This window comes from Narcine bancroftii, chromosome 12 (genome assembly GCF_036971445.1).
Source record: "Narcine bancroftii isolate sNarBan1 chromosome 12, sNarBan1.hap1, whole genome shotgun sequence".
In the NCBI taxonomy this organism is placed as follows: domain Eukaryota; kingdom Metazoa; phylum Chordata; class Chondrichthyes; order Torpediniformes; family Narcinidae; genus Narcine; species Narcine bancroftii.
The window spans coordinates 9,296,652-9,323,280 of record NC_091480.1 but is presented as its reverse complement, the minus strand read 5'-3'; the positions used below and the strand labels follow the sequence as shown (position 1 = coordinate 9,323,280).

The 26,629-nt window shown below is 44.4% G+C and overlaps 1 protein-coding gene across 2 annotated transcripts in view; it reads left to right on the top strand.

Moving 5' to 3' along the window:
• The window catches only part of pkd1a (polycystic kidney disease 1a), a 196,815-nt gene that overhangs the window by 151,428 nt on the left and 18,758 nt on the right, over positions 1–26,629 (top strand). For both annotated transcript variants that reach the window (XM_069906488.1, XM_069906486.1), the window contains exons 35-41: positions 3,759–3,867; positions 5,422–5,549; positions 9,495–9,697; positions 14,275–14,469; positions 19,740–19,891; positions 23,130–23,248; positions 25,710–25,863. In XM_069906488.1, the coding sequence (XP_069762589.1) occupies positions 3,759–3,867; positions 5,422–5,549; positions 9,495–9,697; positions 14,275–14,469; positions 19,740–19,891; positions 23,130–23,248; positions 25,710–25,863 (1,060 nt within the window). The remainder of the gene's footprint in view (positions 1–3,758; positions 3,868–5,421; positions 5,550–9,494; positions 9,698–14,274; positions 14,470–19,739; positions 19,892–23,129; positions 23,249–25,709; positions 25,864–26,629) is intronic.

The following is a 26,629-nucleotide window of genomic DNA, read 5'->3' as shown; positions in this document are numbered from 1 at the left end:
ACTAAATAAAAATAAAATAATAAGTTTCTCAAAAAAATGTTTAAAATTGTAAAAGAAAATGTTCTCTTAAATAACACATAAACCTTTGGTGATGATGGGAGCAAATATTCAGCCAGGGGAGAACCTCAGTCGTGCTTTGCTCACAGCAGCTGTTTCAATAAAGTTGTGTGAAACAGCAATGGTGTCACCCAAGATGAAGAGCTGATTGATGCCACTCGCCGTTGGGGTGACTCTCTCAAAGTGTCTCCTTCTCTCTGCTTAGTAAGAGTCGCCCCGGTCAGAGGGTTTATCTGTAAACTTGGGAGGGGATGTTAATTATCTATAATGTTATTGTTTGTCTTTCGGGAGGCTCCACGGAGGGGGAGGAACCTGCAGATGCAGCCACGCTTAAAGTAAAATGTTCTATGGTTTCATGCAAATGACGTTTGTTCAGATTAAGTTCGGTGTAGTATTTTTGTCTTTTAAACTATTTATTTTTTTTTAAACTTGATTTAAAAGAATTTAAACAATTTACAATCAAATATAACAGGAAAAAACATTTTTTTTGTATATTAAAAAAACCGAAAACCCCGCGCACCCTCCCACCCTTTCAGCTAGCCTCCTTAAGGGGAGCCAAATATAAAGATAATACAGTGATTATAAAGAATATTTCAAAGTATTTCTAAATTCATATACTCAAATAAGAAGACCACATTTTAACAAAAAACAAATAATTATCGTGCAGATTACATGTAATTTTTTCCATAATAATATAATTTCTCAACTCATTATGTCAGCGTGTTATATTAACCTCCACATTATCCTTCCAAGTACTAGCTACACATTTTCGTGCTACAGATACATTAGACGTACAAATGCAATTTGAAATTTATCCAACCCTAATCCTTTCAAAGAAACCATATATCCCAACAAAAAGATTGATGGGTCTAACGGTAATTTAATTTTTCCAAAACCAATCTAATTCCTCCCAAAATGGTTGTACTTTAAAACAAGACTAAACAGCATGTAAAAAAGTTCCAGTACATAGTCCACATCTAAAACAAGAATCCAAATTACTAAATCTATATTTTTTCAATTTCTCTGGTGTCAAATATAACTGATGTAAAAAATTATAATTGACCGTTCCATAATGTACATTCGTCACTTTAGTTACACTATCAGAACACATAATGTCCCAATTATCTTCCGGAAAAATATGTTAAATCACTTTCCCATTTAAGCCTAGATTTCTCCCATTCCGGTTTATCACTATCCTGTAACAATTGGTACATCTCTGAAATATAACCTTTCTTCGGTACAGAAGAAATCAAAGACTCAAATTTCATCCACATGGATAAATTCATCTCTTTACCATAATTATCTTTTATCAAAGCTCTGAGTTGATGATACACAAACAGAGAATTTGCAGATATATCAAATTTCTCCCTCAATTGAATAAAAGAAAGAAATTGGCCTTCTTTAAAACGGTCCTGAGAATTCCATCTCTTTAAATGATTAACATTGAAAAAGGAATAAGCTGGTTATGGTATAATACGGTTTGAATTGGTAATTTACCCTTTGATCCTAAAACCCTATTTCTTTTAACCCATATCCTTAACAAATGTTTTAATACCAGCATATCACATTCCTGCAATAAATCCACATTCCATTTAAATATAAACGGATGTATCTCAACTTCAGATATACAAGCCATTTCCACCTTTGCCCAATTTGGAGGTTGGTCCACATCCATCAATCTGCTAACAAATTTCAACTGAGCTGCATCATAATAATTTTGAAAGTGAGGTAACTGCAATCCACCTGAAGCATATTTCCATGTAAGTTTATGTAAAACTACTCGGGCTAATTTTCCTTTCCATAAAAACTCCCGCAGGTCCTGAAAAAAAACCTTTGAAAGTAAACATGGTATAGACTGAAACAAATATTGAATTAGAGGAAAAATAACAGTATTTATGACCAATTAATGTTAACGACAAATCTTTCCATTTAATCAAATCCATTTTAATCCTTTTTAATAAAGGGACATAATTCAATTTATATAAAGACTGGTAGTCTGCATTTACTACAGAGAAAAACTTTTCCTTTTATTCCTCTAGACATGATTCCTTTTCTAGAATAGATTTTTTTTTGGTGTCGGCACATCTGCAAGGTAGAGTATAAAAGTCGGGTTATTTTTTTCCTGTGTAGGTTCAGAAGTGGTGCAATTGTCTTATAGATGGAGGTTTAATACAATGCTATTGAAGAAACCGGAGTTTATTACTTTTGTTAAGAAGCAGATTACTTTGTTTTTGGCTGAGAATGTCAATTCAGTACATAGTAATTTTATATTGTGGGATGCTTTGAAAGCATATTTACGAGGGCAAGTTATTAATTATACTACGAAAATTAAAAAGCAATATGCGGCCGAAAGTTTAATGTTAGAGAAACAAATTGTTGAATTGGAAAAGGAATTTCAGAAAAATGTTACAGAAGATAAAAAACCTGCTTTAATGAAGTTGAAATTATGTTATAATACTTTACAAACTTATCAGTATGGGCGTCTACTTTACCGATCTAAGCAACGTTATTACGAACTGGGTGAGTGAGCTCATAAGGTATTAGCATGGCAATTAAAAATGGAACAGACATCACAAATTATTAATACTGTGAAAAAGAATACAATAGTTACCTATGAACCTCAGGAAGTTAATGATCAGTTTTATTAATTTTATCAAAAATTATATACTTCTGAGGGTAAGCAGGACAGGACGTTGGTTGTATCGAATCCTATTTATCTAAATTTACCTGTTTTAGGAGAGGATGAGATTAAAGAATTGGAAGCTCCATTTACAGATTTTCTGTTGAATGTTATAAAGTATTTTATGAAGATTTATCCTCTATATTTGGAGATGTGTTGCAGCAAGTAACAGAGGAGCAGTTGTTACCGGAATCTTGTTTAAGTGCTATAATTACTGTGATTCCTAAGAAAGATAGGGACCCATTAAAAGTGTCTTCATATAGACCTATTTCTTTATTAAATGTAGATTATAAAATTATAGCGAAGGTGTTAGCGAATAGACTTGCCAAATATTTACCTCAGTTGATACATATAGATTAAACAGGTTTTATTAAAAACTAATTATTCTTAATGCAGGATATTAATTAGGCATTGTAAGATTGAGTCTCAAGCAATCCTAAAACTCACTTATCCAGCATCTACCAATCCCCATAGGTGCTGGATACCAGGGGTTTTACTGTATATACAATGTAAAATAAATATATAAATATATTTGGGATGATTGACACAGTTACAGGATTCTCACAGTCTGTGGGAAGAAGTTATTTCCCACTCTGGCACACGTGATTTTGATGCTCTCTCCACAAACACTGCTGGAGCCTGGAGGAGAGCTGGAGCCTGCAGGAGCGCTGGAGGCAAATCCATGGACACTCAGTGACTATGAAGGAGCTCTCTTTTGCTTCTCTTTCTCCCTTATAGTAAGGGGCGTCGGGTGACACCAATGGTGACTCATTGCCTGACAGCTGGCAGTGGGCAATTTCATGTAATGATACATGTTCTACATTACATGACAATAAAGAATCTTAAATTTTGCTTTGAGAATGGCAGTGATCAGGTCAGCTTTTAATTTTAATCCCCGAGCAGATCTGTACAAATCATTGAGTTATTTTAAAAGGTGGGAGGAGCTGAAGCAGTTGCAGTCGTGCATCGTTTTCATGTCAAATCTTCACCAACTGCAACCTGTTGCATTATTCCCCGGCAGATGAACACTTGATACACCGCATGAGCTTCGCCGGGAATAACGAGGTGTCGACATCACATGACAGTGGCCGGGTATCATTGGATGTCGAGAGTCACTTAATATATAACCTGTGAGTATGCTCTGACCCTGCGCCCCTGTTCCACTTATCACCAAGCGAAGTTTTCATTGGCTGAAGAGTCTGAATGAAGTATCCGGTTTTAAACACAGTGTGGTGAAAGGCCCTTCTGGCCTACAAGCCCATGCTGCCCAAATGAACCCGGTGACCAACTTTCCTACATGTGAGTAGACCAGAGCACCCGGAGGATCCAGGGAGAATGAAGAAACTCCTTACGGACAGTGGCAGATTTGAACTCTGGTTGCTTGCGCTGTAATAGTGTTGTGTTAACCCCTACGCTAAACATGCCGCCCTTGTTTATATGTAGGAGAAGTTTTGATCCAGTTTCCAGATGCTCAATGCGCAGTGACAAGCTTATTTATGCTTTGAGTCTTTATGTGAAGCACATTGCAGAACCCCCTCTCCCCCCAAACTGTGTCCACCGCAGAGTGGTAGTTGTATTTAAATTGAGTGTCCGGTGTTTGTAAAGGTCACGGTTGGGAATATAAATGGGGTTTAAATCGGGCTGCGTCTACAACTCCAGCTTTACTCCAGAAGTTTACTTCCAGGCGCAATGCCAGATATCCTTGGAACAAGTTTGATATGGAGGTGTGGGCTCCTTGTCCTTTTGGGCTGAGAAATCCCATTGAAGTTCACTTCATGCAGGATTCTTATCACCAGAGAGATCTGGGAATTCAAGTCTGTAGCTCCCTCAAAGTGGTCTCATAAGATGGTAAAGAAGGCATAAAGTACGTTTAACTTAACTGGGGAAGGGTATTGAGAGGAATAGTTCAACATTCAAATTTATAGTACATTTATGACATCACATACAATCCTGAGATTCTTTTTACTGCCAAGCTTAGAAATTTCTATACCAGAATCAGTGAACTATAAACAAACTGTGCAAATGTGGATGTGAACATACAGTATTAAATCACGAGCATATAAATCCTTAAATGAGTCTATAATTGAGTATGATTATCCCCAAGAGTGAGGAGGTCAGGTTGCAGCTGTATAAAACCTGAGTTAGGGCACATTTGGAGTATTGTGTGCAATTCTGACTGTCCCGTTACAGGAATAAAATCGAGGTTTTGGAAGGATACAGAAGAGATTTATGCGGATTAGAGGGGAAGGGGGTGGACAGACTTAGATTGTTTTCTCTTGAGTGTCAGAGGCTGAGGGGAGACCTGATGGAGGTTTATAAAATTATGAGAGGCTTTGATAGGGTAGACAGTGGGAATCTTTTCCTCAGGGTGAAAGTGACAGGTACTCGGGGGTCGTGCATTTAAGTTAAGGGAAGAAATGTTTAAAGGAAATTTGTGGACAGAGAGAGTGATGGCTGCCTGGAGTAGTGGGGGTAACGGGTAACATAGCAGTGTTCAAGAGGCTTCCAGATAGACATGAATATAGGGATATAGATCCTGTGCAAGTCATAGAGAATGAGTTTAATTTGGGAATCATGTTCAGCACAGACATGAGGGGCTGAAGGGCCTATTTCTGTGCAGTTCTGTTCTATGTTCAGCCCAATTTTGCCAGTATTTTTCAGTGCCTTCCTGTTTTCTTCTTCAGAACGGATATTATCAATGGAAGCGAAAAGTTGCCAATGGAAGCAGCCATTCTGCCTAAGGCCAGTGATATTGGTCAGGTGTTCCGTCCTACCCAAGGCATTGGGAGACCAGCCGCCACCAGAAGAATAGGTAAATGTGCCAAGCACACATCCTACTCCAGAATAAACAAGCGCTGGTTATGAGGCGTCTTCCTCCCTGATGCTGGGTTAGGGTATCACCTCCCCCAGTGGTTCCATTACATCCCACATCCTGCATGAGGGGTTCTGTGCAGATGCTGGTGGGAGTCGGTCAGTCACGACCTTATGAGGAAGCGGCCCTCCCATTAACCTTGGCTAGATGAGCCCTCGTGAAGAGAATTTGTGCGGGATGCTCCTGCCACAACCCCAGTAGAAGCTGTCCATGGGGAAGTGATATGAAGGCCTTTCTGGTTTCCCTGGAGGTCATTTGACCTGGAAATCTCTGTGGAAACTCCAGCCATTCAGGACTTATCTTACCAATCCACCAACTTCTCTTCAATTGCTTCAGTTCAGTGGGTCTGTAACCAAGGACCTGGATAATTGATCAGTAAACGACTTTAAATCCCGTGGCACTATCTACACAAATGTGGAATAAAAAGCTAGTTTCAGGATTGTTGTGAAGGTGTGCATGTCCTACAGGAAGGAAATCTGCCATTCCTCCCTGACCAAGTCCACCGTGTGTTCAGGCACATCTGTCCTCACAACAGAGGTGGAGAATAAGTCCAGCGATGACCACACCCACTGATTAAACAAGCTGGAAAGATGATTTGACGTACTATGGTGGGTTCGGTTAAAAAGGCTGGGATTTCATTGCCTTTCCCAGAATGATGGAGTGTTCAAACACAGAAACGCTGGCGGAACTCGGCAAGTCTCGCAGAGGACTGTAGGAGTTAACCAACATTTCAGGCCTGAGCCCTTCTTCAAGGTGCACTTAAAAAGCAGGCAGGCATCTGAATTAACAGGCTGGGGAAGAATGGCAGGGGGGGAGAAATACAGACCACAGATAAAAGGTGTTATTTTGTTATGAATCTGTAAGGAGAGGTGAGAAATGACCGGGGTTCCTTGGGGCTTTGTTGAAGCAGAGCTGGTGGGGAAAAGAGACCAAGCTAGAGGAAAGGAGATGTAGGGAAAGATTGGGGTTGGGGGTTTAATGGAAACTGGAGAGGTCAACGTTGATGCCATCCACTTGGAGGATGCCCATACGGAATATGAAGTGTTCTTCCTCCAATTTGCAAGTGGTCTCAGTCTGGCAGTGCACGAGACCATAAACAGACAAGTCACCAAGGGAATGGGTCGGGGAGTTATATATCCTTACCTCCTGTGGATGCTGCGAGACCTCCAGAGTTCCTCCAGCATTTATATGCTGTAACTACAATCATCGTGTCTGCAGACTTTTGTACTTCACCCCCTAATGGAGTGATCAGCCCTGCAAAATGAGGGATATTATTTGATAACATGAGACTCGTCCCACCCTGACCGCACTCTCTTCTCTCCCCCTCCTCCCCCCCCAGTCAAGAAGAAGATTCGTCAGATTCAAGGATGGTTTCCTTCCCACTGTTATCAGACTCCTGAACCTCACACTTTTGCCCATGGTCCGTTCAATCTGCCCTCCCTCTGTCACTCTGCACTCCATAGTTACTGCTGTTTGTATATCACTGCTTGTTGAATGAACACTCTCACCGTACCTCAGTACACAAGACAATAGACTCAAACTTGAGATTGTCTGTCATGCCAAAGACATGTGTGTCACTGGACAGGCTGCTGCTTTTATAGCCCCTCCCATATTCCATTAATCCAGCAGGTAGCAATGTGAGCCCTCTGACTGCTGGCCTTCTGTTTTATTTCTGGAAATCCATGAGCTTAAGCCAAGGGAATGCAATAAAACAGAATGCATCCGAAGTGGCCGTTGCTAATCCCTTGGGTCAGTATTTTTAAAGTTTAGACCTATAGCATGGTAACAGGCCATTTCGGCCCACGAACCCAATTATCCTACACCCCCGGTACCAAAGTTTTGAATGGGGGGGAGCCTCTAGGGAAAACCCCGGGGAGAACTCCTTACAGACAGCGCAGGATTTGAACCCTGGTCTGATCGCTGGCACAGTAAAGACGTTGTGCTGACTGAGCAGCCCCCTGTATCATCCTGTTGACGCACACCCTCCCCCCCCCCCCCCCCACAGTTGGTTCACCTTAACTCCGTTTGTGATTTCTACAGGAGGACGCACAGTTGGGCAGTTAACAGAGCTTCTGCCCACAGCTTCAGCAAGAACTGGTGCGGACTCGAAAGGCCAACATGGCCTGTTTCTGCTCCGTAAATGGTTATATGGTTATATGGTTAACTGAGGATCAATCGTATGTCTGCAAAGAGTTTGCGCCAAGGTCATAGAGCATTGCAGCGCAGCACAGGCCCTTCAAACCTCAGTGTTCCCCCAACCCATATAAATCTACTCCACATCAATCTCACTCGTAACCCTCTCATTTTCTTTCATCATTGTGCCTGAGTAAGAGTCTTTTAAAAATCCTTATTGTACCAACCTCCACCACCACCCTCAGAAATGCATTCCAGGTACCTACCACACTCTGTGGGGGGAATAAAACTTACCTCTGACGCCTCACCCATCCTCTCTCCATGAGTGCAGGCCTTTCCTCACACATTCCAAAGGCGTGCAGGTCGGGAGGTTAATTGGGTGTTGCAAGTGTCCCAGGACGTGTTGGTGGGTGGTGGAATCTGGGGGCAGTGGATGGGAATGTAAGAAGGACTAGTTTTCGGGGAAAGTGAGTGGGGTAAGGGGACTGCAGAGAGCAGGCTGAGTGGCCTATGATGGTCAAAGCAGATGGGTCTCTCACAGGCCACTGGACCAGGGTGTAAAATATACTGCCCTCTGGTGACTACGTGTTACAGCATGACTCGGGGTTCGGACTCACAGGGAAGCAAGTTGAGTTCATCAGTCTCAGAGTACACAGCCCACTGCTCTTACACAACGGTTCTAGCAGCTGATGAGACCCAGCCCCTCCTTCACTCAAAGCCTTCAATGCCTGCAAACATCCATGACATTCACACTCAGGAGGGATATTAAAAAAAAACCCACAAAATTCAAATCAGAAAATACTGGAAAGTTTGGCAAGTTCAGGAAGCATCTGCAGAGGTTACATTTCAGTGAAGTGTTATGTGCCCAGAGGACCCCAAATCCCAACAGCAATAGAAATTCACCAAGTCAGATGGTTACTTAAACAAAAGTTGCTCTAATTATCTTTAAACATGAAAATAGAATCAAACTTTAAGTTAGAGGCCAAGAGGTAGGTACTTTCTTTCATTCGACATGGACCTGTCCTAAGGTGAAAAGCTTTTGGTTGCAAATTAAATTATTTTTCGAGCAGATATTAAAAATAAATGTACCTTTTGACTCAATGTTGTTTTTACTAGGAGATATTAAATCAATAGCTTTAAGATTGAAATTGAATATGACATGGGAATCGGACTTGAATGTAGGGATGAAAAGATGGCAGAATGAAATGAAAGCCTGTATTCCTTTAGAAAAGATTACATATAATTTGAGAGATAAATATTTTTTCTTTGTTGAAGTTTGGAGCCCATATTTGAAAACTATTAATGTTAAAATGTGAAGTCTCGGTCCGCTCCAGAGGAGGGCGCAGCTCCTGCAGTCAAGAAGCTTTAAAGTTTTAAAACTGATTGTATTGGATAATGATCTTTTTCTCTCTTTGTAGTTGGGGAAGGGGAGAGGGAGGGCATTAGTTGGGAAGTTGGGGGTTTTTTCTTTATATTTAAAAATGATTAATCACATTATATATGTATAAAATTGTAGTAACGTTATGTTTTGTGATGTTCAACTTTAAATAAAATATTTTTAAAAAGCTTTAACTTAGTACGATTAACTTAACCCCCTTCTAATTCTAAGCGCACGTGTATGGAATGTGTGTGTATGAGTTTAGAAAAGTTCTTTGATTTACAGTCTAATCTCACTTCTCACACCTCCAAGTTCACCGGTTGCAGGCAATTCTTATCCTGTTGACCTTGCTTGATGTTCTTGTGTCTCTACAGCATTCACTGACCCTCCTCAGCGATGTCTCTTCCCGTTCTGGTGCAGTTATACCGCCCACGCCCTCTGTTTCCTCCTCTTCTCTGCCTCGATCAGCGTGACCCTTTGGATCGGCGTCGGCTTCACTCCCCGTGTCGCTCTCATGTGGCTCATCTCAGGAATCTTCAGTGTCCTCTCCTCATTCTTCCTCCTGGAACCTCTGAAGGCATGTTGGTTAAACTTTATGTTTAATGCTTCCCGAGATCAATAAGGCAAAATGCTTGGAATTCCCTTGGAAATCCAAGGAAATCCCAAGCCAATGAACTTAGTTATCACACAGGATCGAGTGAAGGATCTCGAAATATTAAATCTTCACCCATAGCGGGAAAATATGAGCTGTTTATTTTCATTCCACCTAAAGCTCTGATAAAGAAGGCATTTGAAAGGGCATCAAGGATAGATGAGGTTATGTTGCAACTGTGTAAAACTTGGTTAGCTGCCAGGAGTATTTTGTGCAGTTTTGAAAGGAGGTGGCGGCTTTGGACAGAAGAGATTTACCAGGTCCTTGCCTGGATTAGAGGGTATAAACTATGAGGAGGGATTGAGCAAACTTTGATTGCTTTCTCTGGAGCGTCGGAGGCTGACGGGACTGATAGAAGTTTATAAAATTATGAGGGGCATCGACAGGGTAGATCTTTTCCCCAGTCAAGTACTGGAGGATATGCCTTAAAGCCGAGAGCGGGAAAGTTTAAAGGAGAGCTGCGGAGTCATTTTTTACACACACACACAGAATAGTGGGTGCCTGGAACGGGCTGCCTAGAGAAGTGGTGGAAGCAGGTACAATAGTAGTGTTTGAGAGGCTGCTAGATAGACACAGGAAATTAAATTAAATTAGGCTAACAGATCCTTCTGGCCCATGAGCTTGTGCCACCCAACTAACCTACGCGCTTTAAACGAGGGGAGGAAACCAGAGCACCCGGTGAAAACCCACGCAGACACTGGGAGAACGTATAAGCTCCTTACAGACAGCACAGGATTCGAACCCGGGTCGCTGGTGTTTTACTAGCGTTGCGCTGACCATGCCGCCCAAATGAGTGAACGTGGAGGGGACTGGTTCATGTGCAGGCAGCGGAGATTTAGTTTGGTGAGGTGTTGACGATATGTGCTGAAGGGCCTGTCCCTGTCTGCACTGTTCTATACAGCACCCTATTGCAGGAGCAGCAGATTTTTTGGACTATTGGAGGCTACTAACACATTCTAGTTCACCTTTTTGACACGATATGTTTCAGTGAGTTCAAAGGGATGGGAAACAGGTGAGTTTCAGTTTGCTTGCATCAATTTATCTACATACGTTTAAACATTCCAGCTGTCCAGCATCCGGATGCAGACCTACCCACATTCCAGACCCCTGGCATTCCCCACCCCCAACCCTGGCTCTGGCCACCCATCCAGTCCACAGTCAGGGTCCTAGCTCCAGCCACTCACCTGGCCCACACTTTACACTAACAAGTGAGCCAGGTGCGGAACCTTTGGGATGGCATAGAGGACGGATTGCAGATTAAATTTTAAATTTTATTTTTATTTAAATTTAGACATTCGGCCCAGTGACAGGCCCTTCCATCCCATGGGCCCATGCCGACTAAATACCACGATTAACTTACACCCCCTGTACATTTCAAGGATGGGGAGAAACCGGAGCACTTGGAGGAATCCACACAGACCCAGGGAGAACATAGAAACTCCTTACAGACAGCGCCGGATCCCATTTCTGGCGCTGTAATGGCGTTGCTAGAGTTACCAGGGTACTGCTAATTTGGATCTCGGAGCTTTGCGGTGAATGGACAACTTGGTGTTGGTGTGTTTGCGATTGACTTTCTGATGGCTTGGTAACATTACACGAAGACTGTTTGCATCTGTGCAGAATTGTAGTGAAGCATCCAGGGGGGAGGTTGCAGAAGGCTTATCAAACCAAATACCCCCCTGAATCATGTAGCAGTGAGCTGAGATCCTACACCTCAATACCTCGGGGAGAACCTTATTGGCTGTAAAGTAGTTTTGGACATCTTGAGCTTGCGAAGGATTCAGGTCAGCTTCTCGGAGTGGATAGTCTAAAACTTTGCCACACGTAGCATGAAGGGAAGAGAAAGCATCAGTTGCTCCTTGTTGCATAACAGTATGATATTTAAAAAGAGAGGTCAGTGATTAAATTAAGAGCCCTTACAAAGGACCAGCAAGGGTTTGTTGTGAAGAATGGTCTGCACTGTTTGATTCTATGATGAGCTAGACATTCCTAACCTGGAGTATTGCCATAGGCAGCCAGCCCCGCCAATCCTCCTTTGTGTGTGGGCAACACTAGTACAGAGGCAGCAGCCCGGGTTCATATCTGGCTGTCTGTGACCTGCGTGGGATTTCCCGGGTGCTTTGGTTTCCTCCCACGTACATGGTCAGTGGGTTAATTAAATGGCTTGGGTTTCAATGGCCAAAATCTGCCTCCAGGGGCTGCAAATAAATGTAAAAAAAAATATTTAAAGCAATAATTCACCCTGCAGGAAGTTTCTTCAGGCCAAGTTACATCATCACGAAGAAACCACTCATAAGACAAAACAATTCAGAGAACTAGATGCCAATCTAATTTGAAAAGACTTGGGACAAAATAGGACAGCGCCGTCACAGGTCCTACTGCAGATGGCTCTTTAGAACATTGTGGGTGGTACATTGCCGATCTCTGTGCTCCCTTCCATTTAATGAGAGCTAAGTCACAACCTCAAGCTTGGGATTGTTTTATTAAGACGTGTGCTAACTACCAATGTTCACAAATGGGTCAGCTGATTGCCTCATCTAAAAAATATCAGAATGTTTGAAATGAAAGATTAGGTGTGGCTAAACATTAACGCTTAGAAATTGAGTCCCAGTTATCATTGCTAAACACATTGCATGCATGTGTGGTGTTCTACTGAAACCCAGTAGATTAACTCTAGGGAGCTACACTGCAACTGTACAAACCTGCTTAGATCACATCTGGAGTACTCTGTACCCTTCTCACCACATTACTGGAGTGATAGGATTGCAGAGGAGATTTACAAGGGCATCGTAGAGAGCCATACAGCATGGAAACAGCCCCTTTGGCACCCAACTTGCCCATGCCATCCAGAATGTCCCGCCCACACTATTCCCACCTGCCTGCATTTGGCCCATATTCCTCTAAACCCATCCTATCCATGTACAGTAAAATCCCCAGTGTCTGGCACCTACGGGGATTGGTAGATGCCAGATAAGTGTATTTGCCATTTGCTTGAGATTGTGTGTTGTGGGGTAGGCCAAGTAATGGTGAGACTCACCAATTTTAAATCTGTTTAACGTATTTCCGCAAGTTTTTTGCTGGTTGCTTGAATTCCGGATAACGGGGGTTTTACTGTACCTGCCCAATATTATTTTTTCTTGAACGTTGTAATACCACCTGCCTCATCCACCTCCTCTGACCGCCCCTTCCAAACACCCACCCACCCACATCCTGCGTAAAAAGGTTTCCCCTCAGTTTCGCCTTAAACCTGTGTGCTCTGGGCAAAAGACCCTCTGCATTCACCCAAACTATTTCCCCCTGTGATTTTATATCATTTTATAATATCGTCCCTCCCCCTCCTGTGCTCCAAGGATTAAAGCCCCAGCCTGCTCTGTGTGGTCAGTACTGGAAAATTGTGTGCACTAGGAAAGAGAGGGTAGTTTATGGTTCTTTACTTTAAAACAGAGGAGGCTGAAAGGAGTCTTCATTTTGGTGTATAAAATTAGAAGGGTCCAATATAGGGTGAAAAGGAAGTGGATAGGGTTGAAGGGTAATGGGCCAAATGCAGGTAAATGGGTATGTATCTTGGTTAGCATGGATGAGTTGGATATGGTGGTCCAGAGAGTCTGATTCTCTGCTGTATGGATCCAGTTGCAGAACCCTGACCTATGCATCCTGTGGTGGTGTGTGGGATTAGAACCCATTCATTCTCGATGAGGCAGATTTGCCACGATGCAGTGCGACAGTAATTCAGCGGTTTTAGCCTCGCCAAGGGTGGGCGAATTTCTCAGCATGATCACTACAGAGGGAGGAGGGGATCTGGGGCAGTCCTCGAGAGGGCACGGTAGATCGAGAATGTTTGGAGGGATATAGGCTGAACAGAGGATGTCCTGGGTGGTGTAGATCCTTTATGGAGCAACAGCAATCATCAAGGGGACATTCCATTCTCACTGCTGCCATCAGGAAAGAGGTACCTCCAGGCCTCAAGATTCCGGGTAGCAGAAGAAAGAGCTTTTCCCAGAGGGTGGTGAATCTGTGGAATTCGCTGCCCATTGAAGCAGTAAATATATAGAAGACAAGGTTGGATAGATTTTTACCTGGTAGGGGAATTAAGGAATATTGGGGGAAAAAACCATGATGTCATTAAATGGCAGACCAGACTCTTATTTTGCTCACTATCATTCCTGAATATTTAATTTGAGCATTTGCACAGTCAGTTTGTTTCCATTTCTTTCTTCGTGAGTACAGTTCACAGTTAATGTAATTAGAAATTCTCCCTGGCTCCCAGGAAAAAGAATCTCATGCATGCAATGTGTTTAGCAATGATAACTGGGACTCAATTTCTAAGCGTTAATCTCGGGGTTGTATGTGATATTTGAACGTTATCTTTGAACGTGGTCAAATGGGACAAGCTTGGTCAGCGTGCATAAGATGGGCCGAAGGACCTTTTCCATGCTGGTGAACTCTATACCTTTGAATCACTATGAGTGTCACTGACCCCTCTGGCCTTCTGCTTGATGCAGGTTCTGTCTGAAGCACTTTATTTCTCATTGGTCGCCAAGCGCATCCACCCAGACGAAGATGACAACCTGGTAGAGAAGCCGCGGGTGGAGCAGGTCTCCGAAAGGATTGGCAAGGTCCGGCCTCCTCAAGGATACGGCCTTCTGCAGGCAAGAGAGGAGGCAAAGAAGGTGCAGATCCTTCACCGGATGCTCAAGGTAACACTCACCTCACCCACAATTGGGAGAGCCCTCCCAAAAATATACGTACAGGTCGAGTACCCCTTATCCAAGGATCTGAAAAGATCCAAAAACAGAACATTTTTTTTTGGCACCGACGTGACGTCACAAATGGAAAAAAAATTCAACACCTGACTTCCCCGTGTGGGGCTCTGATGCTCTTTTGGTGCCAGTTTGATTGCAATAGCTGTTTTTTTTTAAATAAAAATGAAATCTTTGCTTCTGGTCGGGAAAATGCCAAACGGAGCTGAGTCCAAGTCTTCAGCATCGGTTGCAGCCGGAGATGGCGACTCCATTCTCAACATCGCGTGCGGTGCCATCCGTATCGAAGAAGTCGCCTCAAGCTCCCAGGCTGAAGCGGGAACCTTAGTCGGGGACCGGTGGCGGTAGGGAGGTGGTCTTTTGTAAGACTCGTGAATTTTCCACTTGTGGCAACATGTTTGTTATTGCTGTTGAACCTGTTGATACCGGTATCAGCTGGTGTGACTGGGCCTGCTTAGTTCCATCGTTCCGAAATCCCAAAAAGGCAAAAAAACAAAAAATGTCTGGTCCCAAGTGTTTCGGATAAGGTGGACCTGACCTGTAATTCATAAAAATCTATACAGGAAGTAAAATACAAGTAGAAAACATCTTATTTTACATTTATTGTGCCAATCCATTGCATTTCAGGGAGAGGTTGGTAGACTGGAGTTTAAATTCTCAGATCAGCATATAGATGTAAGAAAAATTGAGAGTTATGGGTTTGAGGTCAGGAAAAATGACATTGTTGTGGAGTAGGTTTACATTGGTCGACCCAATTATCGTGGGCTGAAGGGCCTGGACTGTGCTGTAATGTTCTAAATGAAAATGTGCAGACTCTGGGGTCTCGTGCAGTGCACAAGAGTGCTGGAAAAACAGTGTCTGTGGGAAGTAAAAGTCGGTCAATGTTTCGGGCTGGAACCTTTTGTTGGGAATGTGGAAAAACAGGAGGATGTCTAAATAAAAAGTGGAGGGAGGAAGGGTAAGTGGGAGGAGCAGGTAACAGGTGGATACAGGTGGAAGGGTAGAAAAGAAAGAAGCTGAGAAGCGATAGAGGGAGAGGGACGAGAAGGGCAGCTCGAATGATGGGAGAAGAAGGGATTAGGCATATTGATGCCTAATGTTTGGAGAGCGCCCATGTGTTTTAAATTCCCTGGAACAGAGGGGGTTGAGGGGTTATCCTGTCGAGGTTTCAGGCATCATGAGGGTTATGGATGAAGTGACTGCTCACAGTCTTTCCCTAGGGTAGATGATTCTAGAAATGGTAGGCAAAGGTTTAATGTGAGGGGAGAGAGATTAAAGAGGGCACCTTTTTTTTCCCCACAGAGAGGATGGTCTGTATCTGGAACAAGCTGTCAGAGGACAGTTACAATGTTCAGAGACATTGAGCAAATGGAGGGAAGTGAGACTAGCCCAGAATGCAAATGGTCAGCTCGACGAGTTAGCTCGAAGGGCCTGATCTGTGCAGGATGACTCTATGACACTGCATTTTGTTTATAATGCATTAAAAGCCTTGTGTTTCCTTTTGAAACAACAAACACCCATGAAGTGTTTGTCGGGGACCAGCCCTCAGTCTCCACTGGTAATGGGACCCCAGCCCAGCCATTCTCAACCTTTTTTTTGGCTATGGCCCTCCTTGGACTCTACTCAAAGTTTATAGGTCCCCTTCCTTGCGAAGCAGTCAAGTTTTATTTTCTTCTGTACTTCTCTCCTACTGACTACGTTAAAAATATATATATTTCCATTATGTGAGGTGAAAACAGGCCTTTTACTTAAATATGCTGTGGCCCCTGGTGGGGCTGTAGGGCTTCCGTTGAGAAAGGCCACCCTAGACTGTGGTCCTTCCCCACTGAACCTTGACAGTGGCTTCACTGTGTGTCAATGGGTCTGTCAGCTTGGAATGTGCCAGTTGATCTCACAAGACCCACACACTTTGAGCAGACCAAAGTTCATGCTGTACCAGATGATTGACAACAGGCTCTCGTGTGTCTGCCATTGAGGCTTGTCTCAGTATATGTCCCTGGGAAGGGCCCAAACTTCTCTGCAGAGCAGTTGCTCTGAACCACCTCCACCAAAAGCCCTGACCATCTTTTTCCAAATCTTCGTTGAGAGCAGGCAGTGCCACTCCTCACGTAGGGTGGAGGGATGAGAAGGAGCGTATTGTTGGTGCACAATGAGCGATGAAACTGGCTGCTACATCAAAATTAAAAATAGTTACACAGAGAGAAGGAGGGGCGGAGAGAGAGAAGGAGGGGCGGAGAGAGAGAAGGAGGGGCGGAGAGAGAGAAGGAGGGGCGGAGAGAGAGAAGGAGGGGCGGAGAGAGAGAAGGAGGGGCGGAGAGAGAGAAGGAGGGGCGGAGAGAGAGAAGGGGGGTGGAGAGAGAGAAGGGGGGCGGAGAGAGAGAAGGAGGGGCGGAGAGAGAGAAGGAGGGGCGGAGAGAGAGAAGGAGGGGCGGAGAGAGAGAAGGAGGGGCGGAGAGAGAGAAGGAGGGGCGGAGAGAGAGAAGGAGGGGCGGAGAGAGAGAAGGAGGGGCGGAGAGAGAGAAGGAGGGGCGGAGAGAGAGAAGGAGGGGCGGAGAGAGAGAAGGAGGGGCGGAGAGAGAGAAGGAGGGGCGGAGAGAGAGAAGGAGGGGCGGAGAGAGAGAAGGAGGGGCGGAGAGAGAGAAGGAGGGGCGGAGAGAGAGAAGGGGGCGGAGAGTGAGAAGGAGGGGCGGAGAGAGAGAAGGAGGGGCGGAGAGAGAGAAGGAGGGGCGGAGAGAGAGAAGGAGGGGCGGAGAGAGAGAAGGAGGGGCGGAGAGAGAGAAGGAGGGGCGGAGAGAGAGAAGGAGCATAGAAAGGAGCGAGTTTGGCCTGTTCCAACTCTTGGAGCAATCCAAATAAACCCTTTTCTCCCCCCACCCACCCCTCCCATAATATTTATTCTTAAACAGATCTCTTTTCAAAGCCAAGATCAACTGTATGACCATTCCATAACAATCCTGTATGAATAAGTTTTACCTCCGATTACTCCCTCCCCCTGCCCATCACGGTTAACCCTTTGTGAAGAGGGCCAGGAAGAGGACGCTTGCATGGAGCGCCAACAAGGATCGGATGATTGGCCCCATTGTCTGTCATACAAATCTATGCCAGAGACCCCTGATCTTCAGGACCTCAGGCATATACCAAAACATACAGTTGGTTAAACCGCAAATAAACGAGAGAGGGAATGATATAGAAGCCTCAGCACCCAGAGGAGAAATTAAATATGAATTCTGACAAAATGCCGCACTATATTTTACACATCTGCCTGGTGCCCTTTTTAACCGTGTTTCTGTTGTTTTTAATTTCAGAATTTCTAGCAATCAGAGGATTTTTAACAAAAAAAAATGCAACCTCAGTGTAAGCCTTCTGTAAATTGGGAGAAAAATGAAGTATTGTATGCTCCGCTCAGGCTCTCACTGAGAGGAGAATGTGTTTTTCCAAAGCCACAGACTGGGATCTGCATAATACTTGATCTAAGATGGAGCTATTTAATTTTCCAACAGTAGCCAAAATAAATACAGAAAGGGGGAAAAATTGGCAGGAGTGGATTTTTCTGCAATGATTCATGGTCTATGTTTATTCCAGTTCCAAGGCCAACAGTTAACGACAGCTGATTCTCATTGTCAAAGCAACAGACCAAGCGCACTACTGGTCTCTCAGCTCCAGTTGATTGTTCAACAGTTGGGTGTAACAGAGATATTAATGAACTTTCCAACAACTGCCTGCCTGTTTATAACTCGCAGCCTCCCTGTGCAACATGCTTCATTTCTGGGACGTTGTTGAACCGCTCTAAGTCAACCTGACCACTTGTTTTAAAAGCATGGGGAGACCGTTAATTTTTGAAAGATAAAAAAAATGCAAATATGTAGGTTGCATTCACTTCAAAAATGTCCTTTGCAGCAATTTAAAGACCAGATCCAACACTCCTCGTGAAAAGATGTTGGGATTTACAGAAGTTTGCCTGCAAACATTCAGAGGAGATAGATTTTGTAAGAGACTTTTTTTTCCTCAGGGTAGGTGAATCTAAAAGTGGAGGGCGTATTAGAGTTGAAGAGAAAGGGGAAGGATTGAAAGGGGGTCCGAGGGGGCAAGGTTTTCACACAGAGGGCATTGGATGCATGGAAAAAGCTGCAGGAAGATGGCTCAAGTACAAACCAACAAAACCCAGTTCTCTGGCCTTCAGTGCAAAACATGAAGGCGCACGATCAGTCATAACACATACAAATGATGCATACCACCTGTGTGGTGATCTGTAATTACACCACTTGGTCACCAGGGTCATCCTGGTGACCTTGTCTATCAAGCAGTCCAGAGCTACAGTCTAGCCTTCCAGGTTCGTCTTGCAGAGAGACAAGACCTCTTAGTGGACATATTAGTTTATTAATGCTGTCTTATACTCGCACTGCTGGTGTGGTTATTGTCAGTACATAATTACACCATTGGGCCACCAGGGGTCATCCCGGTGACCTTGTCTATCAAGCAGTCCAGAGCTACAGTCTAGCCTTCCAGGTTCGTCTTGCAGAGAGACAAGACCTCTTAGTGGACATATTAGTTTATTAAAGCTGTCTTATACTCTCACTGCTGGTGTGGTTATTGTCAGTACCACCTGTATGCAGGAAAAATATTCATATAAAGTATACAAATGAATATTGTTTTGTAATATGAGAGTCTGGGAGGGTTAGTGTGAGCAGTCCCTTTGGCCGTTCAGCATTCTCACTGCCCGTGGGAAGTAAAGGTAAAGGTTCCATTATTGTTAAGTAATACTCACAGAAACCTACAGCACCTGGTGCTCCAAGTACTGACCAGACCTGAGCCTGCTTAGCTTCCGACAATCTCAGGCTATTGGGTGCTGTCAAGCTGTGCTCGTCCTGGTGGTGCTGGATACCACAGTTGGGGACAGTCACAAGATTTAAAAAGACATTGGAGCAGGACAGTGGGAAAAGTGGAGAGGGGTCTGGGGCAAATGTAGGCAAATGGAACTAGCTTTGGTAGTAGACAACTTGGTCAGCATGGGCAAGTTGGGTTGAAGGGCCTGTTTACTTGCTGTAGATCTGGCTCCATGCTGGTACTTCAGCTTACTGTGATTGATGTTGGTCAGGAATGATTGATTTGAGCATGGACCGGATCCTTTTGGTGTGCTGGGCTCTCCTGACTTCAGTTTCACTGATGTTGAATGTGGCTAACTGTGCCTGTCATACCTTGTCTTGCAGAACTTCATAATTTACATGCTCTTCCTGCTGGTGGTCTTACTGATTAATTATGGAGACTCGTTCAGAGATGGCCAGAGTCGACTTCTGCACAGCTCAATTCGACAGGGTTTGGTTGGCGTCAGAAAAGGAGTGGAGTTCCAGAAAATCAAAAGGTAGGGCATTAGGTAACGTCTGAAATCTAACCTACTGCATCATCACCAGGGATGATGACACACTGTAGAACATGGAACATTACAGCAGAGAACAGGCCCTTCAGCCCATGATGTTGTGCCTACCTATGGAAACCTACTCAATCACAATGTAATTTTTCCCATGTTTTGTAAATAGGAGAGTCTCAGAGGGTTAGTGTGAGCTGTTCCTTTGGTTGTTCAGTATTCTCACTGTCTGTGGGAAGAAGCTGCTCCTCAGCCTGGTGGTGCTGGCTCTGATCCTCTTGGATTGCTTTCCCAATGGGAGCAGCTGAAAGATGCTGTGTGCAGGGTAGAAGGGGTCCTCACTTACTTTGTACACCCTCTTCAGACCCCGATTCCGGCAGATCACGTCAATGGGGAGGAGAGTAAGGAGACTCCAGTGATCCTCTCTGCCACTTTTATGGTCCTGTGGATTGACTTCTGATCCAATGCTCCACAGTGCAGGGAGGAGGAGGAAGAGCATGTGCTAACAGGTAAGACATCATAGGTGGATGCAGATGGAAAGGTACCACACTGTGATGCAGCCCCCAGCCAGGACGCTCTTGATAGAGCTCCTGTGGACAGTTGACATGATGGAGGTATGATGGTAGAGTTTGGATCGACTCGGACCTTCCTCCCATGGAGCCCAGAAGGCCAAGGAGGACATCGAGTTTTATAATATCGTGAGGGGTATAGATAAGGTAAATAATCTTTATTCCAGGATGGAGGAGTCTAAAACGAGAACCATACTGGAGTGGTTGAGTCACCTATAGACTGGACGAGAATGACAGGCAACCAAAGGACCTCCCAGTAACCAACCATTTTAATTCCACACACCAAGTCCACCATGAATTGTAGGAATAACACCTTATATTTCATCTCAGCAGTCTCCAACCAGACCAGACCCTTCTCTCCCAGCCTTGCTCTTTCCCTCACCACTCTGTCTCCCTTCCTCCAGCTCTCCACCCCCTTCCTTCTCCTATCAGTGGTACCCTTCCTGGACCTCTGCCCTCTCCCCCATCACTTCTCTGCTTCTCTCTCTTCTACCTTTCCATCTGCATCCACCTATGATCTCTTACCTGTTAGCCTGTGCTCTTCCCCCCGCCCCACCCTTTTTCCTTATTCCTGACAAAGGCCTCAGGCCCAAAACGTTGACCCCCTTTTACTTCCAATGGATGCTGCATGACCTGCTGAGCTTCTCCACTTGTGTAAACGGTGCAGGATGGCAGATTTCCTGAACCTGACAGGCCAACTTTTAATACAATGACACAGATTTGAATTCTTTGGTTGACGAGAGGAGATTTAAAACCAAGAACAATCCAAGTCCCTAGCTAGAGTTGGACATCACAGAGGCACAGGTAGTAGCATCGCTGCCTCACATTCCCTGCAACCCAGGTTTGATCCTGACCTCCAGTGTTGTCTGTGTGGAGTTTTAACGTTCTCACAGCAACTAACACTGGGTTTCCTCCCGCATCCCACATCCTGGGAGGATAAATGGCTGTTGGAAATTGCTACCAGTGTTTTGGTGAGTGGTTGAATATTGGAGGTGTCGGTGAGAAGAATAAAATGGTATTTGTGTATTTTAGTGCAAGAGGGCCATTGTCGCAAGTGGGTCAGAGGACCTGACTCTGAGGCATAGAGTTCTACATCATGGGAATAGGCCCTTCAGCCCAACGTGTCCACGCTAGCAAAGCTGGTTCCATCTCTCCGCTTTAGGTCCTTAACCCCCCCTAAATCTTTTCCCTGAGCATTTCTGACCTTTGAATGTTACAACTGTTCCTGCTTCTATCACTTCCGACTGGCATACAGTCGCTTGGGTCCTTTTTAAATCTTTCCCTTCTCAACTCTAACCTCAGAATGGTCAAAGTCCTTCTGAAATGAAGAAGAATGATCAAACTTTAACCAAACCAAGAATTAATTGTTGCAGTGTTGAAAGAAGCCAGATGGGATCCTGCAGAACCTTAATCCCATCCGGTCAGTCTGTTTCAATGCTGTTGAACTATAAATTGTTTAATTTAAAACCCTTCTTGAAACCCCTGATGGACCAACCCAACCAGTCATTTCAGACGTGACTTTTGATTCTGCATAAAAACATTCTTCATTTTGCATATATATCAGACATTAAAGTAAATCAATAGATCCATGAGCAGATTATAAATTTCGAATCAAGCAGATTGGCACTGCATCCATTGTGGTCTGAAAGGCCTGTACTGTGCTGTGATGCTCAATGCAAGCAAACTGTAAGATCACAAGATAAAGAAACAGAAGTATCAAGTCTGCTCCTCAACTCCACCCGGAGCTAAACTGTCCTCATATCTAGTTCCAAGTTCCAGCCTTTTCCCCATATCCCTTGATACTCTGACTGATTAGATAACTATCAATCTCCCCCTTAAACTTCCCCAATGATCGGGCCTCCACAGCTGGATGTGGCAACAAATTCCACAAATCTACGACCCTCTAGCTAAAGAAGTTTCTCCTCATCTCTGTTTTAAAGGGGAACCTTCTAATTCTAAGACTGTGCCCTCTTGTCCTGGATTCACCCACCAAGGGAAACATCTTATTCACATCTACTCTGTCCAATCTTTTCAGCATTCGAAATGTTTCTATGAGATCCCCTCTCATTCTTCTACACTCCAATGAATCCAGTCCAAGAGCCGATAAATGGTCCTCGTATGTTAGCCCATCATTACATCCCTTCCAAGGAGTTTAGATTTTTTTTCCCCCCTTTTCTCTGTATCAATTATTATTAAAGTTGTACAACATGAAAACAGACCTTTACGAGACTCCTCTATGCTGACCAAGGTTCTGAACTGGTCCCATTTGTTTGCACTTGACCCAGAGCCCTCAAATCCCTTCCTATCTATGTCCCCTCCCAAATACCTTTTAAATGCACTTCCATCATTTCCACTCCATCACTGCCTCTGGCATCTCATTCCATACAATCATCTCTCTCTTGTGTGAAAATGATACCCCTTTTAAATCTTTGCCCCTCACCTGAAACCAATGCCTTCTATTTAGACTCTCTATGCTGGGGAAAAGGGTGCACCTCATGATTTTTAACGCTATTTAAGGTTGTTACTTAGGGGATTTCAGCCCGAAAGCAGTACATCAGCCAATGTGGGATTGGGGGACAACTCTAAGCCTGTTTTTAATCCTACCCTTGTTTTAGGTTTGCATCCTTAGACTGTTGGAGTCCACCTGAATCTCTGCTCTCTTTCAGATCGGGGGAGCTATTTAAATGGATGGCAGAGGTGTTGCTCCCATATCTCTACAACAACCCAAGCAGGACTTTGTTGGGCTGTGCCCGACTACGCCAAGTTCGTTCAAAAATAAATCATGGTAAACAATCTTGCATTTTTACAGAACCATTCACGCCCTCGGGACATCTCAGTGCAAGTTACTACCATTGAAATACTTTCTCTAGAGCATAACTAAATCCTGTTTTTAAAAAGAAAAAGAGACAGAGGAAACCATTGGGCAATGAGCCTGATCTATCACTGGGGAAAAACCTGGAATCTACTGTTAAGGAAGTAGTCAGGGAATTTTCAGAGAGGGGAGGTTTTTTAACACTGGAGGAATGGACTCGATTCTCAGACCTTGCTTTTTGTAATTATTTGGAGAAGAATGTTTGTGGCAAGGTGAGTAAGTTTGCAAACGACATGACAGTATGTGCTTCGGTCCACAGTGAAGAAGGTGACCTTGGTTTTCAATGGGATCTGGCTCGACCTTCATTTTCTCATCTCCCTTTTTCTCTGCCTCCACTTACAACCAATCCCTTCCCTACTTCTCTCTCCCAACTCTACCTGCCTTCCACCCAACCCCCTTTTCCCCACCAGGCACCTTCTGTCTGTCATCCTTCATCATGCTGTGATCCACTAACCCTTATCTCCCTTCACTCTCCCTTGCCTCTTTATATCTGCTCTCTTCCCTCTCCACATTCAAGGGCTCAACTTGAAATGCCAGTTTTCCTTTACCCTTCACAGTTCGGATTTATTGTCAGAGGACATGCAACCCTAAGATTATTTTTCCTGTGGGTCAGGCAGAATTTCTACTTATCAGTAGTGTAAACCATACACAAGAAAAGTATACAAAAGAATGTACACAAACTGACTGCATAAATGCAGAAAAAATATTCATTAATAAATAATGAGCAAAGTAAGAGTCCTTAAATGTGTCCCTGATTGAATGTTGTTGAGGAGTCTGATGGTGGAGGGGGAGCAGCTGTTCCTGAACCTAGTGGTGCGAGGCTTGTGGCATCTGTACCTCTTTCCTGATGGCAGCAGTGAGAACAGAGTGTGTGCTGGGTGGTGTGGATTCTTGATGATTGCTGCTGCTCTCTGACGGCAGCTTTCCCCGTAGATGTTCTCAAATGTGGGGAGGGTTTTACCCTGTGGTGCACTGTTAGCCGGAATCAGACACACACAAAGATAAAGACTGTATAACAGGCTTTAATCCACAAAGATTTCCACAGAGCCAGGCTGGCTGTGGCTGCAGCAACTCTGAGTGAAGCCTTGGGAGGCCGGCGCAGGCTTATATCTTAAGCCAAGGGAATGGAATGAAACAGAATGCATCTGAAGTGGCCGTTGCTAATCCCCTGGGTCAGTATTTTTAAAGTTTAGACCTACAGCATGGTAACAGGCCATTTCGGCCCACGAGCCCAATTTGCACCCAATTATTCTACACCCCCGGTACCAAAGTTTTGAACGGGGGGGAGCCTCTAGGGAAAACCCCGGGGAGAACTCCTTACAGACAGCACAGGATTTGAACCCTGGTCTGATTGCTGGCACAGTAAAGACATTGTGCTGACTGTGCAGCCCCCTGTATCATCTTGTTGACGCACACCCCCCCCCCCCCCCCCACAGTTGGTTCACCTTAACTCCGTTTGTGATTTCTACAGGAGGACGCACAGTTGGGCAGTTAACGGAGCTTCTGCCCACAGCTTCAGCAAGAACTGGTGCCGACTCGAAAGGCCAATATGGCCTGTTCCGCTCCGTAAATGGTTATATGGTTATATCCTGGAGGGTGATTGACGCCCGACTGGGTGGGGCTTGATCCATTCAGGCCGACTAATTGACAGATGGCCAGGTGTTGTCCTGTCCCCTTACACTCCTGCAGGTACAGAGGTTGCCCCCTGCAGTAGGCCAGTGGTGTGCCACCACATACCTATCATGTCCTGGCTGTTTCCACTACCTTTTGCAGGACTTTACACTCAGTGGTACTGGTGCCCTCATACCAGATGCAGTGCAGCCAGTCAGCACACTACACATCTATACAAGCTTGCCAAGATTTTATACCAAACCTCCGCAAACTCGAGGAAGCAGAGGCGTTGACGTGCTTTCTTCATGAAGGCATTAGAGCGATGGGTCCAGGAAAGGTCCTCTGAGATAGTGACTCCTGGGAATTTAAATTTTCTCACCCTTTGCATCTCTGATCCCTCAACGATCACTGGAGTGTATACCTCTGGTAATTCTATCCCAAAGTCTACAATCAGCTTCTTGGTCTTTGTGACATTGAGTGTGAGGTTGTTTTTGGTGTACCATTCAGCCAAGTTTTCAATGTACCTGCTTTATGCTGATTCATCACCCCCTTTTACACAGCTGCCTGACCCACTGCTTGCTTTTTATGGTACAATTAATGAGCTTTTCTAATCACGCACTGCTTTGCGATTGGTTCAACTTTATTCTTGCTGGAATTTTACTGGTTTATTAGACTTAAGTTTGTACGTGACCTGAATGCTTCCCTTTTCCATGAAATGCTCTTGATGAATCACTTTTTCATTTCTTTCCCCATTCTCCACCAGTTCAATGTCTTCAGCAAGCACCTCCATCTCCGGTGAATACACAATGTCTTCACTATGCCATGCTTCAAGATACCAGCGATTACGAGATTGGTTGGAAGACACCAGTTACGAATCTGAGTCATACGTGGAGCTACTCTTCACCTGATCTGGCAGAGTAAGAACATAGTCTGGAACATTGGGGTAGGACCTACATAGTGGTTAACTTGCGATTCACAAGAGGCTGCAGACGCTGGAATCCGGAGCAAAAACCAATCTGATGGGAGGAACTCAACGGACTGAGGAGTGTCAGGGTGAGAAAAAGAATGGTTGACATTTCGAGTTGGAGCCCTTCATCAAGACTGAGAGGCCAGAGGAGAGATAGCCAGGATAAGGACAGGGTGGGAGGAGTTGAACAGAGGCCAATGGGTGATTGATGAACCAGGGAGGGGTAAAGAGGGGTACTTCACTCCTCTTTCAATCAACTGCCCCTATCTGTCATCATTTGCCTCTCCCTGGTTCAACAATCCCTGCCATACCCCTCCCACTCTGATCTCATTATTCTGGCTATCTCCCCTTAATCTTGATGAAGAGTTCCTTCCTGAAATGTTGACCCTTCTTTTTCTGCCGCAGATGCTGCTCGGACTGTTCAGTTCCTCCAGTAGATTGTGTCTTGTAGCAGTAAATTTATTGGATTGACAGTGCAGAAGATTGGACTTGGGTGAAGCATAAAAGTCTGGAGATGTGATTGTAGTGAAAACATAGAAATGCTGAGGAACTCAGCAGGTCTTGCAGCGTCGACAGGTAAAGAGATAGAACTGATGTTTCGGGCCTGAGTCCTTCCTCTTTCTCCTGAGGACGAGGCAGAATTACCGCTTATTGGTGGTGCAAAAAAAATACACTATGTACACAAGTAACAAATACATAAATCTCTCTCTTCAGGC